The sequence below is a fragment of the Coccinella septempunctata genome, chromosome 8 (genome assembly GCF_907165205.1).
Source record: "Coccinella septempunctata chromosome 8, icCocSept1.1, whole genome shotgun sequence".
NCBI classification, from domain to species: domain Eukaryota; kingdom Metazoa; phylum Arthropoda; class Insecta; order Coleoptera; family Coccinellidae; genus Coccinella; species Coccinella septempunctata.
In genome coordinates, this window is record NC_058196.1 from 17,432,444 (window position 1) to 17,449,894 (window position 17,451).

The window sequence follows — 17,451 nt, forward strand, 5'->3', positions numbered from 1 at the left end:
TGCACTTTGTATTTATCGAAATTTTCAGAATTTTCTCATCAATTTTAGATCAACTTTGAATGTCGTATGCTTTTTCTATTATGAAAGTAATAATGGTGTCCTCGTAGAGTGCAATTAATAGTACGAAATGAGTTGAAAAGACAGATAAAGTGAAATTTCACAGGTATAGTAACTTCGAATGTATTAATCGATTTATTATATCATAGTTGAATTATTCATTTCAAATCAATAAATGTATGTCAATTCTTTTCTCATCTAGATAAAATAATACTCAAGAAGCACTTGAGATTGGAATAGAAAATAAATGCCCAAAATGCGAGCTTTTCCATTGGGACAAAATATAAATATACTTCCTAAAAATTATCCTCAGTTAAAAATTTACTTAGTATGCTGATTGTAATGTCTATTTTTCAACCTTTTGATCAATATTGATCAATGAAATATTTTTTCAGGTATTGAACCAACAAGAAATCAGAATATTGTGTTGTTTTATCTCTAACGGGCGCCAATATATTAGCGCTAAAGGTAAGCGCACATACATCGGCATCGGACGGACGGCATGGAAGGAACGGCACGGCAGCGGCGGAATTTTTAAGAAGGTATCGCACATATAACATCGGAATCGCCGGACTCCGGAGGAATAGATTAGTTGCGAATATGTCTTCAAGCGGTGAGGAACAAGCGTTTGTTCTGGAGGAAGAAGAGTTTCAAAAGCGAAGGAATCGTAGACGAATGTGGATACATGACATATGTAAAAAAGGGAGGATTTTGGAGAATATGTTCATTTATTTCCGCACTTGATGAAGGACGAAAAAAAAATGGTTGCTATAATTTCTGTCACTTAAATTGTACAATTCATTATAATTTTGTACGCGCAGTATTAAGTTCTCCTGAAAACTCATGCTTCTGCCGTGAATTCGTATTTCGTATGACTACCCGTACAAGCCGCTGCATGTAGAGACTTGGAAAATGACGCAGATGCCGCGGCAATCTCCGATTGGTATCGCACATATGTCGGGATCGCCGGCACAGCACGCATCGGTCGGAATTTAATTCTCGTTCCTCAATTCCGTCGGATGCGATGCGATGCGATGCCTGCCGTCCGCACATATTATGTGCGTTGCTCTATTCAGTTCCATTGAAAGTAATTTATTCCGATCCGTACCGTCCGTCCGATGCCGTTGTATGTGCGCTTACCTTAAGGCGTTCTAAGGAACGTTTTCTTGCCCATACTAGCTCCATCTCATGTTGGCCGCACTCGTGGCTATTGAAACTCACTGGAAGGGCGCGTCCATGTGTTTTATAGGTCTATGGGCTGGTCTGATGATGCTCAGATGTTTTTGAGTGAAACTAGTCACCAATAAACGAACTAGGAAGGAACAGATCTTTTTATTTAATTATGAATGTTGTAGATAATGAAATTCTACACGACTTTGGTCTGAAGCCATTAAACATACTCTTAACCGTTCTCGAGTTAGAGAGCGATAAGGGCGAGAAGCTTAGCCACACATGCGAAAGGGCAAGGCCAATGTAGAATCCCAGTCTAATCTACAATTGTCAAAATGACAAGGTATTTCTATGATGACAATTTCGAAATTAGTCACGAAAATTTTAGTGTTGTCTGTGACTGAACCTTAGAATGTACTATTTTCCAACGAGTGAATTTTCACTTCAACATGTATCGCTAAACACCTTGGCATTATTCGCCATATATCTCAAAAACGTTTGAACGTAGAAAAAATTGCTTGGGACAAAATTTGTAGAAAATGTTATTCTCTACAACTTTTATAATGAGTGCGAAAAAGATTTGAAGCCCTGGGAAGGAGATAATTCAAAAAAACTGATTTTTGTGACCTTTATGGCCAATTTTTATTGTTCCGGCTTGCTAAAACTTTCAGATTTTATTTTTTCCGTTATTCTTGAATTATTAGCTTCAAAATAAAAAAAAACGCCACCGCGCTCGAGAATGTACACGTGACGTTTTTTTTTTGCAACTTTGGCGCCCTCCCACACATTTTCGACACGCTTAAATTGTCAGATTAAGAGAATATATAATTTTCAACATGTAATTAACCACATATATCTTAATCTGACACGCTCGAGTATGTACAATGATCGTTTTTTTTTACTATTCTGACAGGCTGTCCTAGACAATTCCCCCTACATGCAGGTCTAATTTTTGGTAGAGGTTCTCTACAGGGTACAAGGTATGTCCCCTTATATGAATCTGGCACGCTCGAGTAAATCCCGAATTTCCCTCTTCGGCTCCCCAACTATAGCCATTGCAAGCCTACTCAAAAAATGCTTTAGCGAGAATCTTGTACAAGCAATGAAGTAACTTACTAATCCCTCCCAGATACTGGTGTTTAATTATAAGAACTTTAGAATTGCATGGCGAGAAGTTGATCAAGTAGTGGCAAAACAAGCTCTGATGGAGACCACGAAAGATTCAAAGGCCGGAGTGCAATGCAAAGTGACAATGTACACCATCAAGAATGTTTCTTAGAATGGATGTATCTCCTTTCAATCCAAATGCTGAAAATAAAAATGTTCCACACTCTCATTTTTTGAGAAATCTTTGAATGATAAGGTATTTGCATACAAACAAATCATAACAATTTTTCACATTTTTCAGAGTATATTTTCAAATATGTTGGTCGCTCGCGATTTTGAACTGAATAACAAGCAGACGAAAATATACAGCACTCCTGATTGCTTCCAAACAATCTCCTGACAAAATGCGACATCACTACAAACCTATAATACAAACCCAGTTCTTATGACACAATAATGTTTCATTCGACTGTTACGATTTGTCAGATGCAGAATAATCGTCTGGAAAAATCTCTGCCTCAGTCGCCAAGTGGGAGCATCGTCCTGGGGTTTGAAACACGCACATGATGCCGCCAGGTACCGCCGCCCCTCGTTCTTACCGTTCCCAGGTCGTTATCGTCGGAAAGATCTGGATAAGTCAGTCGCGGCTTCTTGGCTCGCTCGATTCCAGGATCGGATTCCCGAACATATAAATTTTCCGTTGCGGATTGGAGAAATCCATCGTCTAAAAATTGATGGGAATCACTGACCTTCCAATTTATTTCAGGAATTTATTTTCAGGAATATTCTCGTTGAGATGTTTATTTTGCTGAGATACCAGAGTGTGTTCAATTGATATTCTTGTTTATTTCAGAAAATAATGTCAGAATGAAGAGTGTCAAAAGAACAAACTTTCAATTGGAAGTTTCAGATATTTAAGGTTTGAATAACAAAAAAAAAATGAATAAAGAGAAAAGTCCCTGTAAAGCTAGAAATTGTTTGGTCCTCAATGAGATTGTCCCAAGCATTCTATTCTTCGAGACATACTTTCGATCGGGAAATTTATGAAATTTTGGGATACATCGGTTCAAATATCTAGCAAAACGGATTTGGAGAAGACAGTTGTCTAGACATTCTACTCAGACATACTCAATGCATTTCATGTCTGAGAGTGAGCTGCCCAGGGCGACTGTGCGCCCTCCTGTGACAGACCCAACTGCGAACTACAGATCCTCCTTCCACACTCCGGGCATGGATAGTCACCCACCAGATCTGGCCGCCGCTGTATTCTTCTCGAGTCTCCATTATAACTGTGCACCATAGACCTCCACTGTGACCTGTCTAACGCTTGTTGTTTCCAGTTATGATTGGCATTAACCGATTTTAGGGATTGATGTAGTGTATCCTTAAACCGCTTATACTGGCCTCCTGGTTTCCGGGCTCCCTCTGTCAATTTGCCATACAGAGTTATTCTGGGGAGTCTTGTGTCTTGCATCCTCAGAATGTGACCGCTCCATCTGAGTCGGGCCCTCGTTCTTGAGTCTCAATTGTTGTACAACTCTGCATTCTAAACTTTGTGGAACCATCTGATGTGCATTATCTGTCTTAGATGACGTTGTTGCGTTTGTTCAATCTGTTTAATATGTCGCCTGTAGGGCGTCCAGCTTTCACTTCGGTAAAGAAGCGTTGGGAGGAGGACTGCTTCGTAAACAGCTGTCTTGGTCGTCAGATTGTGGTCGTGATCTTGACCTTTAGCTTCCAGAATGGCCGTGATGCCGAATTGATATAGTAGTGTATTTCCGTGTCTAGGTTAGCCCTAGTATTTATTAAGCTTCCCAAGTATTTGAACTGCTCGACCTGTTCCAGAGTTTCATTCTCCAGGCTGATATGTGTTTGGAGGCTTTCTGGCGGATTTACCAGGATTTTTGTTTTGTCGATATTGAGTCTAAGGCCTAAAGCTTCGTATTTATGTTTATAGGTGTCCAACATTATCTGTAGATCCTCTGGGCTGCTAGCGATGAGTGCTCAGTCGCCTGCATATTGAAGTTCCGTGATAAACTTTGAACGAGTTTTTGCTCTGAGGCGCTTCAGATTGAATACGCCTCCATCAAATCTGAATCTTATTCCAACACCTCTTACAGGCATACTCATGTCAGCAATTATCGAGACAGCTATGGCGAAAATATTGAACAGTAAAGGCGCTAACACGCAGCTTTGTGTTATTCCAGAGTTGGTTAAGAAATGGTCGGTTGTAGAGCCATTATGCTGTATTCTAGCGGTGCTGTTGGTATGAAGGCTTTTACACACTGCTAAGAATTTTTCGGGTACTCCAAGGCGTCCCATGATTTTCCATAGCGCTCTCCGATTCACCGAGTTGAAGGCCTTACTTAAATCAATGTAGGCTGTATATATCCTTGATTGTTGTTCACGGGCCTTCTCTTGCAGCTGTCGCAGTGAGAAAATTAGGTCCACCGTACCTCGATTTGGTCGAAAGCCGCACCGGGTTTCGGGTAAATAAATAGTGGAGTCAGACGATTGGCCATAATCTTCGAGAGAATTTTGCCGGCCCCGCTAAGCAACGATATGCCCCTGTAATTGTTGCAATTTGACGTTTCGCCTTTGTTTTTAAAGAGGTTGATAACTAAAGCGTCTCTGAAGTCTTGTGGCACATCTCCTTGTTCCCAGATCTTGCGGAATAGTGCTAGGAGACTATTGACAATGTCTTCATCCAGGGCTTTGAATATCTCCGCTGTAACGCTGTCTAGACATGAAGAACATGAAAACAGTACGAAATTGAAAATATTGTAACGTTTTCTTCACATAATTAAAACCTTCGACTGATTAAGACTGTTTATTTACACTTACTAACACTTATAAACAAAAATGGCAAAATTTACTTCATTACCCAATTGAAAATATTGATTTCATAACTGTGGGGTTCAATAAACAAAGAAAACTAGGGAAAAATAACAATTTCAAAATAAGTATCGTTTTCTTAAATTTAATTTCACAAAAGATGTTCAAAGTGGGCACCATGAGCTTTAACACATGATCTACACTTTCTATTGAATGATTGCTCAATTGTGCCTGCACATCTCATTTCAGTTGCTGAAATTTTAAAACAAGGCGTCGATCGATATGAATTTATTTTATTATATTAAATTCTGGAAATACAGCGAGTTATACCATTTCTTACTCTGAGGTAACCTTATTTTTTTTTAACACCACATCAAATTAAACTTAGGAAAGAATAAACGAAACAGACATGAAGAACATGAAAACAGTACGAAATTGAAAATATTGTAACGTTTTCTTCACATAATTAAAACCTTCGACTGATTAAGACTATTTATTTACACTTACTAACACTAATAACTAACTGTCACTACTGTCCTGTTCTGATCTTCCGCTGGGCTTATACATACAGGCGCTGGGAACTTTCTCCCGTCTTCTCGCACTTTCCAGAAGGAACAGGGCCGGACTGGTTTCAATATCTTCGCTGCAGCATAGACTTATGAGTAATTGTTCTATGAATAATTGTTTATCACCAATAAACAATAAATTTCTATCGCATTGAGTCGAGGCCTAGTTTAGTGTGAACATTCTTTTCAAAATTTTTAGCAACTGAAATGAGACAAGCAAGCGGAATAAAGCAACCATTCATGAGAAGGTGTGAATCATGTATTAGATCTCATGGTGGCCACTTTGAAAACCTTTTGTAAAACTCAATTTGATAAAACAATATTTTAAAATTGTTATTTTCTCCTGTCTTTCATTTTTGAACCCAACATTTGAATCAGTTCAATAAATGAACAAATTAATTAATTTTTCTCAGTGAATTTTGCATAACGAATAAATTTTTGCAGTCTTGAAATTGAAGAAAAAAGTTACAAATGAATACCTTTCACATTCAAATCAAATCAAATCAAGCTTTATTAACAAGTTAAATAAATCAAATAGTTTTACAGGCAGTTATACTTACTACTAACAAAGTACTCAATAACAAACATTTTCTTTTCCACTCTGTAAAATGAAGGAATTCACCCAGCCTAAGATGCTAATCTTGTGTGCTGATATGAAGTTCCCTAAAAACCTCCACCCATGAACGCAAAATAAAGAAAAAAAATGAAGCAACAATGAGAGCGCATTGAATCAAGACTTTTCTTCTTATAAACAAAAATGGCAAAATTTACTTCATTACCCAATTGAAAATATTGATTTCATAACTGTGGGGTTCAATAAACAAAGAAAACTAGGGAAAAATAACAATTTCAAAATAAGTATCGTTTTCTTAAATTTAATTTCACAAAAGATGTTCAAAGTGAGCACCATGAGCTTTAACACATGATCTACACTTTCTATTGAATGATTGCTCAATTGTGCCTGCACATCTCATTTCAGTTGCTGAAATTTTAAAACAAGGCGTCGATCGATATGAATTTATTTTATTATATTAAATTCTGGAAATACAGCGAGTTATACCATTTCTTACTCTGAGGTAACCTTATTTTTTTTAACACCACATCAAATTAAACTTAGGAAAGAATAAACGAAACAGGGAATTTGAAATAAATCTTTGTTTGAAAAAAAAAACCACTATGCAAGCAGCTTAAAAATCATAAATTACTTTCGAAAGCGCATCTATCCAGGAATACTATCCAAAAAACAGATTGAAAAAATGCCTCCATCTGGAGTTTTGCAACCAAAACGAGTGAGATATTTTCAAAAATATCGAATATCTCGAAAATCAAGGCACTTTTACTAAACATAAAACATATTTTCCTGAATCGCCACAACGCCACACCCTTTATAATGAATATTGTGTAAGGATAGTTGATATCATCAGGTGTCAATTCAACCATAAATGACAGTTGATTATTCAAATTCATTAATCCGAAGCCGATATCCATCACGATCTGTCAAGAAAAACGGCAATACATCATCAAACACTGCCACAACAATAACTTGTTTTTCATTGATAACATTTATTTTTGCTCTTCTTTATGCAATTTTTATCGCGACACGGTTCAGGAAATATGAAAAATATATTCCGAGTTTTTATCTCACGACTTTTAATTAGTAAGATTGCGATGACAGTGTTTGAAATTCATCAATGAAAAAAATTGTGTTGAAACGCTTATCATGTTTTTCTTTGCAGCAGCAGCCGAGCAGCTCTAGAAAACCAGAAACTACCACGAAGCCCAGCATGGCCGACAAGAGGAGGGTGCCCAGTTTCCGATCGAAATCTAGAGCAGAAGTGAGTAACAGCGTTAGATAGAATGCTACCATTGAATATTGAATTGAATTTAACCACAGCCGTCTAAAGACACTCTTTTAGATTTAGAATGTGTGCTGTGATTGAACTGACTTGAATACTCAAAGATGCTACTTAAGGATGGTAGGAAGAGCAATCTTTCTTCATGTGATAAGAAAGATCACGCCTAAACGGTGAGGCAATTAATCAATAATAAGGATAAATTCAGATGCATACCACCCGCTGATATGAATACATCAACAAGTGTTACGATCTGAATTGAACTAGCCAATTTGCCATCGTCAAGGCCCCAAATGGAGTACGCCCCATCGAATAAAAGCAGATGCTGACCATGGTTTCGATCTCATTTGACCTCATCAGAGCAACATAGCTTTTTTCTCCGATGGAGAACGTTGGAATTGATGGACCCTTTTTTAATACTGGCAAGCGCTACTGAGTAATATCCAGTAACATAGCGACTACTGAGTACTATACAGTTACCCAGAGCGCCACCCAGTATGAAATGGTGTCTGATTCAACCCCCCCCCAGATAGAAACCCAGACGAAGACATTGGCATATGTCCCATGTTTTTTCTAATTCAGTACGCCGATTCAGTTACTCAGTAGCGCTTGCCAGTATTGAATAAGGGTCCATCAATTCCAAACGTTCTCCATCGGAGAAAAAAGCTATGTTGCTCTGATGAGGTCAAATGAGACCGAAACCATCGTCAGCATCTGCTTTTCTTCGGTGGAGCGTACTCCATTTGGGGCCTTGACGATGGCAAATTGGCTAGTTCAATTCAGATCGTAACACTTGTTGATGTATTTATATCAGCGGGTGGTATGCATCTGAATTTATCCTTATTATTGTATTAATTGACTCAACCTCAAAAGTGTTAAAGTTGTATGCGCCGCGTGCCCACCGGTGGGCATTTTGTGATTTGTCTCAAGGACCGAGTGCCCACCGGTGGGCGTTTTGTGATTTGCCTTAATGCTACAAATTTTTTCTGCTCTCTCCAATCTTGTGATGAAATTTCAAAATCGCCTTATACAGGACTCTGAACCTAATTATCAATTTTTTCGAGGCCGGAGCTGACATACTACTTTTCTTATCATGTTAATCGACACCACTCCGAACAAAGAACGAAAGAATCGAATATTACAAAAATGTGTGGTTGGTTCATAACAGACGATAAATCGAAAAAATGAGAAAAATCAATAAACCCTTATTTTATGCCTACTTCCCAATGAATCATCTTGTATAATTCTTTCTTTAGTTCAATTATGGAATTTCATCAAGTACCTATCGTCCATATCGATTCAATATTATTATTAGTGACATCTATCCATCGTTTCACTTACTGACGATTAGTAACCATTCTAAAATATATCTACAGATACAGATAGATCACATGCATTTTCTATCTTCAGTAACAATGGATAGATAGGATTATTGAAAATGGCCGTTAGAAGTATCCATCTTTCTATTGTCCTACGAAATAGTCGGCCACAAAAGGTTTTTTGAAATATTTTCGATTTTCCAGAACGTACAAAAGGATCCTTTTGTGGTATGGTTAAGATGATCCCAGGGATCATCTTGACCCCATTTTCTCAATTAGCTCCCATATTTTCAAGAATGAAGTATGTGAAACAAATATCTGTGGAGATTGTAAAATAATTTTATTGGGCATAAAACATCATAAATTATCAAGTGAACAAACAACTATAAAATCAACATATTAGGTGTAATATAACAAAAATTCGAAACGAACATCTATTCCAAGTGGTGGTTTCAATGCACCACCGAAAAAATCTAATTTGAGGTCCATTAAAATATTCAACATTTTCTGAAATAACGAAATAAAGTACGAAATTTTTCTTCTTATTGATCCATACATTCTAAGCTACATGTCCTTCATATGGCTCACGAGCTCGGTTTCTTGATCATTAGTGGACACTTCCAGATATTTCACTGCACCACGAGCTATTTTCTCAATTTTTTTAGTCCTTCGTTTCAATGAAATTAGCGACACTGAAAATTCCCTACTCGCTCTTTCAATTGCCATTCTATTTTTAATAGCATCAATAGCACTTGACATTGATTCTTTGGACCATCCGCCTCGAATGTTTTTCCTTTATTTATTTATTAATATTTATATTTACGCGGCATAATTCCTAACTGAAAAATCCTGTAAAAATTTATGGGTATACCCTTCTGACGATTATTAGACCCCAGAACAGTATGTAAAAAAATTAAGGTATAAGATGATCCCCAGGGATCATCACACAAGTGGGGGATCATCTTGCCCCAAGTTCAACTTTTTCATTCAGCATTAGCTATTATAACCTATACGAACGTTATTGTCTTCAAGTCGAGAAAAAATCAAAAATAATCAAATAACGAAGCAACAAATATAAAAATTATTGTTATCAACCATTCACAACGAAAGTAGCCTAATCATAAAGTTAACCTAATCTTAGATTAAGAGGTCACAATGCATATTTTTTTCTGTGAATATCGACTGTTCGCTTGCACTGTACTAAAAAATAGACTGAGGTAGAAGTGTGGTAGAGGCTACGTTATGGCATAGAATTCAACCAGATGGCATTTTTCATGAGTCTGTAATCGAAAGGGATCATCTTACCCAAAGGGATCAACTCGTGTACCTTTCCCCTACCCTTATTTTTTAACTATTGGAAAAATTTCATCAACCTGTATAATAGCTTCTTTTCGTGAAGCGCAACAAATAGAACTGTGAATTATAATCCATAAATTAATCGATGAATCATGATTCCTCATCAAGTGTGTTATCATTAGAAATTCAGAATTTCAGTTATGCTAGAATATGCGCATCTTCCTTCTCTAGACGAAAGATTATATTTGTCTAGGATTATGGTCTCTATTTCAGAACAAGTGTACTGTTATTATCTTGGGCTTATTTTCATCACTCCAAATTACACAACAGTTAGCTTAAATTTCCTTATCTTTCAATGAATGCTTCTCTAATCTGTCGCAGACTCGAACAACGCAGTAAGATCAACAACGGAATATGCAAATCGTAGATAGAAAAAATTTTGAGTCATTTGAAAAAATTATGACATTTGCACTTTGTACTAGGGGATCGCGTAACGCTGACCTAAGAAAGATTATTACCGCCGGAAAAATAGGGTATTCCTGGTGCGAAGTCCACGCTTTCTGCTCACTATTCCAAGGAACTATTATAGATAACACATAATAAAACAAACACGACTGTTTTGTCGATCTCGGAAGGATATGGGAAGTGGGGACTACAAAATATCTATATCTTGTTGAGAACATCTCAAGGATGAGTCAAAATTAGAAATTTAGGGATATTCTTCGCAGATCTTCGACTAACGATTACTCTTTACGATATGATCCAATTCACAATGATATAATTTATTGCCTAGAGTTTGGTAGGAAGATATTGGCATCCTCATTTCTTTAAACGAGTGTGCAAAGATTATACTGTAGAAAGATTGGAAACGCCCACTTATCTCTAGTATTCGAAACATTTTGGCCAGTGAAAACACATTTGACAATGAGATGGCGCTGAAAACGTACTGTCAATAAGGAAAAACTCTTTAATAACTGTTTTCTGTTTTATGATTGAAGGGCGCGAAATTCGAATTCTATTCCTTGTATTCAATTCCAATATCGACTTGGTTGAGACCGGAAAACAAACATCCTGAGCGACAGAACAAAAGTATGGTTTTGTTTTGTGACCAGGATGTTAGTTTTCATCTGAACATTGTTTGAAATCGAGTGATATCAATGAAATACGCTCTTGGATGTGCTATATTTTTATTTGTAATTTATTGAAAATTTACACACAAGACACAAGAGTATATGGTAATCTGCTATACGTCAAAGGTGTTATTCCTGTGCAATACGCTGTTTTGAATTGATAAGCTTAGTTGAATTTCTACAATTTATATCAGAAATTAATATGAACCAGTATTCAATATACCATCATAGCATACACATTTCAGTTACTTTGTTACTTATATATTATTTACAGAATTTTTAGAACCACAATTGAAAAAAACCTTACATATAGGTATACAAGACCTGTATATGTTAGCTTGTCAGTATAGTTTCTTTATGCTTTTCTTATGATTTCTTTATGGTATATGGTATCTTTATGACATAATACATAATATGAAAATTGATGAATGAATTAACAAAACACTCACAGCAGGTTTCATAGAACTTTGAGTTTCCAAACAACAATTTGACAATCAATCGATTGCCAAATCGAAATCAATAAAACCTTTGCATTTCTAATTATATTGAAGGAGTAGCAATTGAGAATTTTTTTAATGGACGTATAAAAGTCATAAATTCCCCAAAATGGGCTCTTGATGCATACAATAATTTACATGGATGAACAGATCTCAATTGTCTTGCAGTAAAATGTTCACTGCACATGTTAAAGTCACTAGAGTTTGCAGGCCATTACGCCCTGAAAATTATATCTATATAAAAATCCATGAATCACCGAGTCACATATGTTACCAGTTTTAATAGTTACATTTCTATTTTCCTCAGTAAAGTAGATAACTTAATTTCGGAAAATCATTTTTATTTGATCCACAATTCTTCACAATTCGAACGATATTTAGAGGTTTTCACCAAGAAATTAGACAAAAAACTCAATAATCAGCAACTAGAACGAGCTAGATAAACAAAAGGCGGTACGAGAATCAAAACCTCTTTGATCAAAATGGCGAAATGGCTGAAATCTTACATCACATCATATGTTTCTGAAAATTGCCTCGAATTAATATTTCAACTAGTCTTAGGGTCTTAGAAACGCATTTGAAAAACAGATGGCGCTGACATCACTTTAGTCGCTTCGTTTCCCATCTTTCTCCTCTATAATCCACGTTATCATTTCTCTCGAATGGCTGTGAATAAATTCTGAGCAGAAAATGATCTGAAACGATTGGGATCGATTTATTTATAAAGAATGAAATTCAATTATGTCAGCCGTCCGACCTCAAACAGTTTTACTTGCAAAAATTTTTGCAAAAAGGGACAGGAATTTGGAAGTCTCAGGGTATAAATTCTTTAAAAATCCTGCCAATGGTTTCAGTACCTCCTCATGGTACTCTTAAGACGGATATCCTTCTCTCGTTTTCGACGATGAACCACTCTTATACCCACTGTTGATACAATAGTTCACCAATGATCCTTTCCTAAAAAATGAAAACCTCATTGAATATTAATCAAATGACTAAGCCTTCGGAGTAGGTCAGGCAGTAGTACTTAGTTGAAATTTTTAGACACACAACATAAATCGAAATAAAAAATCAATCGAATATAAATCTGAATAGAACTAGCTAATCGCAGCATCAGCCAAACTGCGAAAAGCGCAACTTGAGAGTTGAAGCACATGGATGAACTTTGCCACCTTCAATTTTGAGTTGTATCTCGTTTCCTGTCAGGTAGCGCTGTGGTTTATTCAAACCATAGACATAGAGACATGGACTGTGCCTTCCCTTCCTATCTATGCATGAAATTTGGTCGAAAAAAATGACAGATAGCAACTGAACATCGGGCATGCTAGTTGTCTTTTCCTAGAATTTTGATTGGTCCGCACTCTCCTCTATGTGAACACAAAAGAGACAGGTAATGCCTGACGATCATTTCTCTCTTTCTATAAAATAGATAATTTCATGCTGGCATTGCTCAGTCCATGTCTCTATGTCCATGATCAAAAATTCTAGCTCCTTTGACATCGAATAAACGGTCCATCAATTCGCTCCATTTTCACCGAGGTTTGAGTTTTGTTGCTTTGACGAGCTCATATCAATGGATGTTACATATCTGAATTGATTTCGTTTATTGAACATTTCGATTATCTATTTGTATATCACAACCGGAAAACAATAATAAAAATAATTTGAAATTTTGATTGTGAATTTCGACAAAATATTGCTCCTCAACTATTTCAATTATTTTTTAGACGAGTAGTTTGGGCGGAAGCAGCAGAACAGACGGTGGTCGTCTCAGGGGGGACGGCGGTGGGGGCAGCAGTGACGATGATACATTCAACAGGGAAAATTCGGACTTGAGGATGAAGCTACAAGAAGAAGCATCGCTTTACAAGCGAAGACTAGACCAATATAGACAGGCGCAGTCTAATCAAGCCTCCCTAATCAGCAGACTTCAAGCTAAGGTAATAAGCAGCTACTTCGTTTGAAATCAGAGCCGGAAAAGAAGAAATGAAGGAGAGATGATTCATACATAGTTTTGTGAAAACAAAGATTTCTAGTCTTTATATTGAGCTGCATATGCTAAGAAGAGCGTTTCTAATCCTATCGAGTGTTTCAGGTTCTCCAGTACAAGAAAAGGTGCACAGAGCTGGAGGCGCAAATGGCAAACAATATATTTCCTTCAGACCAACCAGCATCTCTATCCAGTCGAGCAGGTTTGGGCATTTCTGGTCCAAGCAGCGCCTTGGAACAAGCCCAGATGCATTTGAGAGAGAGCCGAGAAGAGAGAATATCAGACTTGGACACTGCTTTGCGAAAACTCGAAGAAGAAAGAAAAAAGTAAGTCATCGAAATAGTTTTGACTTGAATGATTCAAACGTCGTTATGTTATAGGTGCGAGGCATTGATGAAACTGAACAACAACCTCAGGGAGCAACTCGAAGAGTCACATCAGACCAATGAAGCCTTAACCGTCGATCTACAGAAGCTGACGAATGATTGGGAAGTTTTGCGTGAAGAGATGCTGATGAAGGAAGACGAGTGGAGAGAGGAGGAACAGGTTTTCAACGACTACTACAGCTCCGAGCACAACAAGCTTCTCAATCTTTGGAAGGATGTTGTCACGATGAAGAGGTTGTTCCTGGACGTTCAATCTAACACGGAAAGGGACCTGCACAAGTTGAGGTCTGATGTAGAGGGGGTTGGAAAAGATGTAGCATTGGCTTGTGATAAGATGGAGACCAAGGTTGGCAGCAAAATGATTTTCGTGAGTTTCCATTTGGTATTAATCATTGCTTGTCCGGAATAGGGAATACTCCTCCTGACGAAAATGATGTATTTTTTATGGAATATCTTTGAAACGTCACATTTTGAAATAACCATTTTAACCGTTTCCCAAAAAAATTATTTTAAGCACTTAAAAATGAAAAATTAAAATGGGTATTTAAAATGTAAAGCATTTCATGTCGATTGCACAAGTTGGCAACTTCGACTGAAATATGCGTTGATAATAAAGGACAACAAATACATAGTCTCGATGAGATAGACAAAGATGGCTGTCTATGAAGTCTGCGACGAACGAGGAAGGTCGTGAAATTTCATGGGATTTTTATGGCCGGTTGCTGTTGAAGCTCGCCAGTAAGTATACGCCTGTGATTTACAGGCTAACAGCTGTTATTTTATAAGCAAGCTGATCGGGCATTGTTTTTTTCATTGTCTAGTAGGCGCTGTTGCCAAATCGTAAACTCGAAACCAAGCGATTTAAATTTTAAAATCCCATTGAAGAATGATTTTGAATAGTTTCTGCGGTGCATTTGAAAAAATCATGAATGAAACTCATAATTATTCAGTTTAAACTTGCATATGCAGTGATAATCCAAATTAAGGAGAATTCCCCATTATTTCAAAGCATTCAACATCGAATTCTTATTCACAACAAGGATCAAATTAGGACGGGCCTCTTATAAATCTTTCAATATTCGTGGTTCGGCAAAGTAACCTTTGTAATTGTATTCAATTTGAAGAGCTTGCTTGATGTTCAAGCAATGACCAATGATCTAAGCTGGAAGAACGGGAAAAGTAGGATATTCATGTTTATGGAAAATTCTATCGCTTTTCAGCTAGCAGTACCCAGTATCTGAGTACTTGGATTTATCATAAGTACTTCTTCTGCCGCACTGAAAAATAGCAATGAACACATGGATCCGTGGTAAATATCCCTCCTCTGCCAGGATTTCAATCAAAGGAGTGGCCTTTTCATAATCATTCCAGCCAATACTTCTTTTTCGTTTAAGTTCAAGCGGACGAAATAACTTTGCAATCGGAAGTTGTGGATATTCATTTGAAAGTGTCATTATCACTTTCTATTTTCTATCTTGTGTACATAGATGTACACTTCTCTTATTTTCCTTCGACTCATTCTTCATAGCCATGGAGTTAACTGAAATTTCTTTCGATACTTGCCGAAAAAATTGTTCATCTTCTCCTCTCTTACTCCTGCTTCGCAGATGTCGAGTCTGCTCAACTTTTTCCATAACCAATTCCAAAGTCGAATATGCTTGAATATTCGTTTACTTACAACTGCTGTCGAATTTCCTAACAACTGCATTACAGGGTGTGTAAAATTCGATGGGATTTAATGGCACCTGGATTTTCAAAAGATGGATAATGGCCAAAACAGCGTCTCCCTAATATCTTTTGTTCTCAAGTTATACATACGTGAAAACTAATTTTTCGGCTTTTTGAATTGTTGCCTCTAATTCTTTAAGTATCAGTCATATCGAAAAATGAATGCAGTTCTCGTATTCTTCAGTCACTTTTTTATTTTGACACAATGTGAATCATCTTTCACCAAATAGTTGATCGGTTTCCGGAAACATCAATCACTTCTCAAGTGTATGTTATCGATCTTGAAATACACTCGCGTGAAATTGAATCAACTGAAACTGTACATGGTCATGAAAGGTTTATTTTCAAAACAGCTTCTCCTATTTTCAAAACACTTTTCTTATTCGAAAGCCTAATCTTATCGCTATTTAACCCTTAATAACCTGAGTTTCTATTTTTTCAGAAAAAGATTATTCTCATTGAATATATAAAGCCTTTATTGGAGTCTACAAGACAAAGAAAACTCAATTTTTGTTTGAAAAATGTATCGTTTTGAGAAAAATGGTGTTACATATATGTAACGCTTATAGCTACAATTACTGAGAAATAAAATAGCGTTGCCAGTGAAATTTGCGTTACATATGTGTAACACTAGGTTAAATATGGGTTAATGATTTCCTCATAATTAAATGCAAATCACGAAATAATGAAGTAAAACTTATTCTTTTCAAAGTAAAAGAAAATGGAATGAATCCTGCCTACGATTTTTCATAGAATTCATTAATTTTTTTAATGAAGTCTTGAGAAATCGAATGCCATTCTTCCTCTAGCGCAGTTTTATGCTATGCGATGCTTGATGGAACCCTATATCTGGCACGAACCCTCCGTTTGAGCTCGTCCCATAGAACTTCAATAGAAGTCAGAGTCAGGTCATCACTAAAGGCTGGCCACACCATTGTCCCAATTTTGTACGGCATTGAGAATTATCATGCATCAGAACAAAATTTTGCCGATATACTCTGCGTGACATGTACAACATGATCAAACAGAAATTCCTCTATTTTCGAGCAGTCAATATTGCTCTTCATCACCTGGCACGAAAGCAAGCTCATTCCTCCAAACATCTGGAATACGAGGATGTATTGATATCTAGTTAGCCTAGACCAGTTCCATGCATAAAAAAATATTGCGTTACCATAGCAACGAACAATAACTCATAAGAATTGTCAGTGTGAAGTTTGAGGTCAAAAAAGTAAACTGGAGTTAAGCAATAAATTAAAAGAAAGAAGATGGCCACCGAAATTGAGAAAATCGAAAAATTGGAGTATCAAGCCATCATCAAGTACTTGAAAGGGTTAAGAGGTAAGCAGATTTACGAAGATATACTTAATACCCTTGGTGATCAATGTCCTTCGTATGCGACCGTGAAAAATTGGACTGCAAGCATCAAAAGAGATAAATTTTCCATTGGAGATGATGACCGATCGGGAAGGCCAGTTTCTGTGTCAGTTCCAGAAAATATGGACGCAGTTCATGAC

The 17,451-nt window shown here is 36.9% G+C and overlaps 1 protein-coding gene across 2 annotated transcripts in view; it reads left to right on the forward strand.

The window, feature by feature from the left end:
• Positions 1 to 17,451, forward strand: part of LOC123318818 (rootletin) — an 81,363-nt gene that overhangs the window by 20,604 nt on the left and 43,308 nt on the right. Inside the window, exons 2-5 of one of the 2 annotated variants that reach the window (XM_044905564.1) lie at positions 7,472 to 7,570; positions 13,558 to 13,770; positions 13,926 to 14,146; positions 14,201 to 14,573. In XM_044905564.1, the coding sequence (XP_044761499.1) occupies positions 7,472 to 7,570; positions 13,558 to 13,770; positions 13,926 to 14,146; positions 14,201 to 14,573 (906 nt within the window). The remainder of the gene's footprint in view (positions 1 to 7,471; positions 7,571 to 13,557; positions 13,771 to 13,925; positions 14,147 to 14,200; positions 14,574 to 17,451) is intronic. The other variant, XM_044905565.1, reaches the window with a different exon arrangement.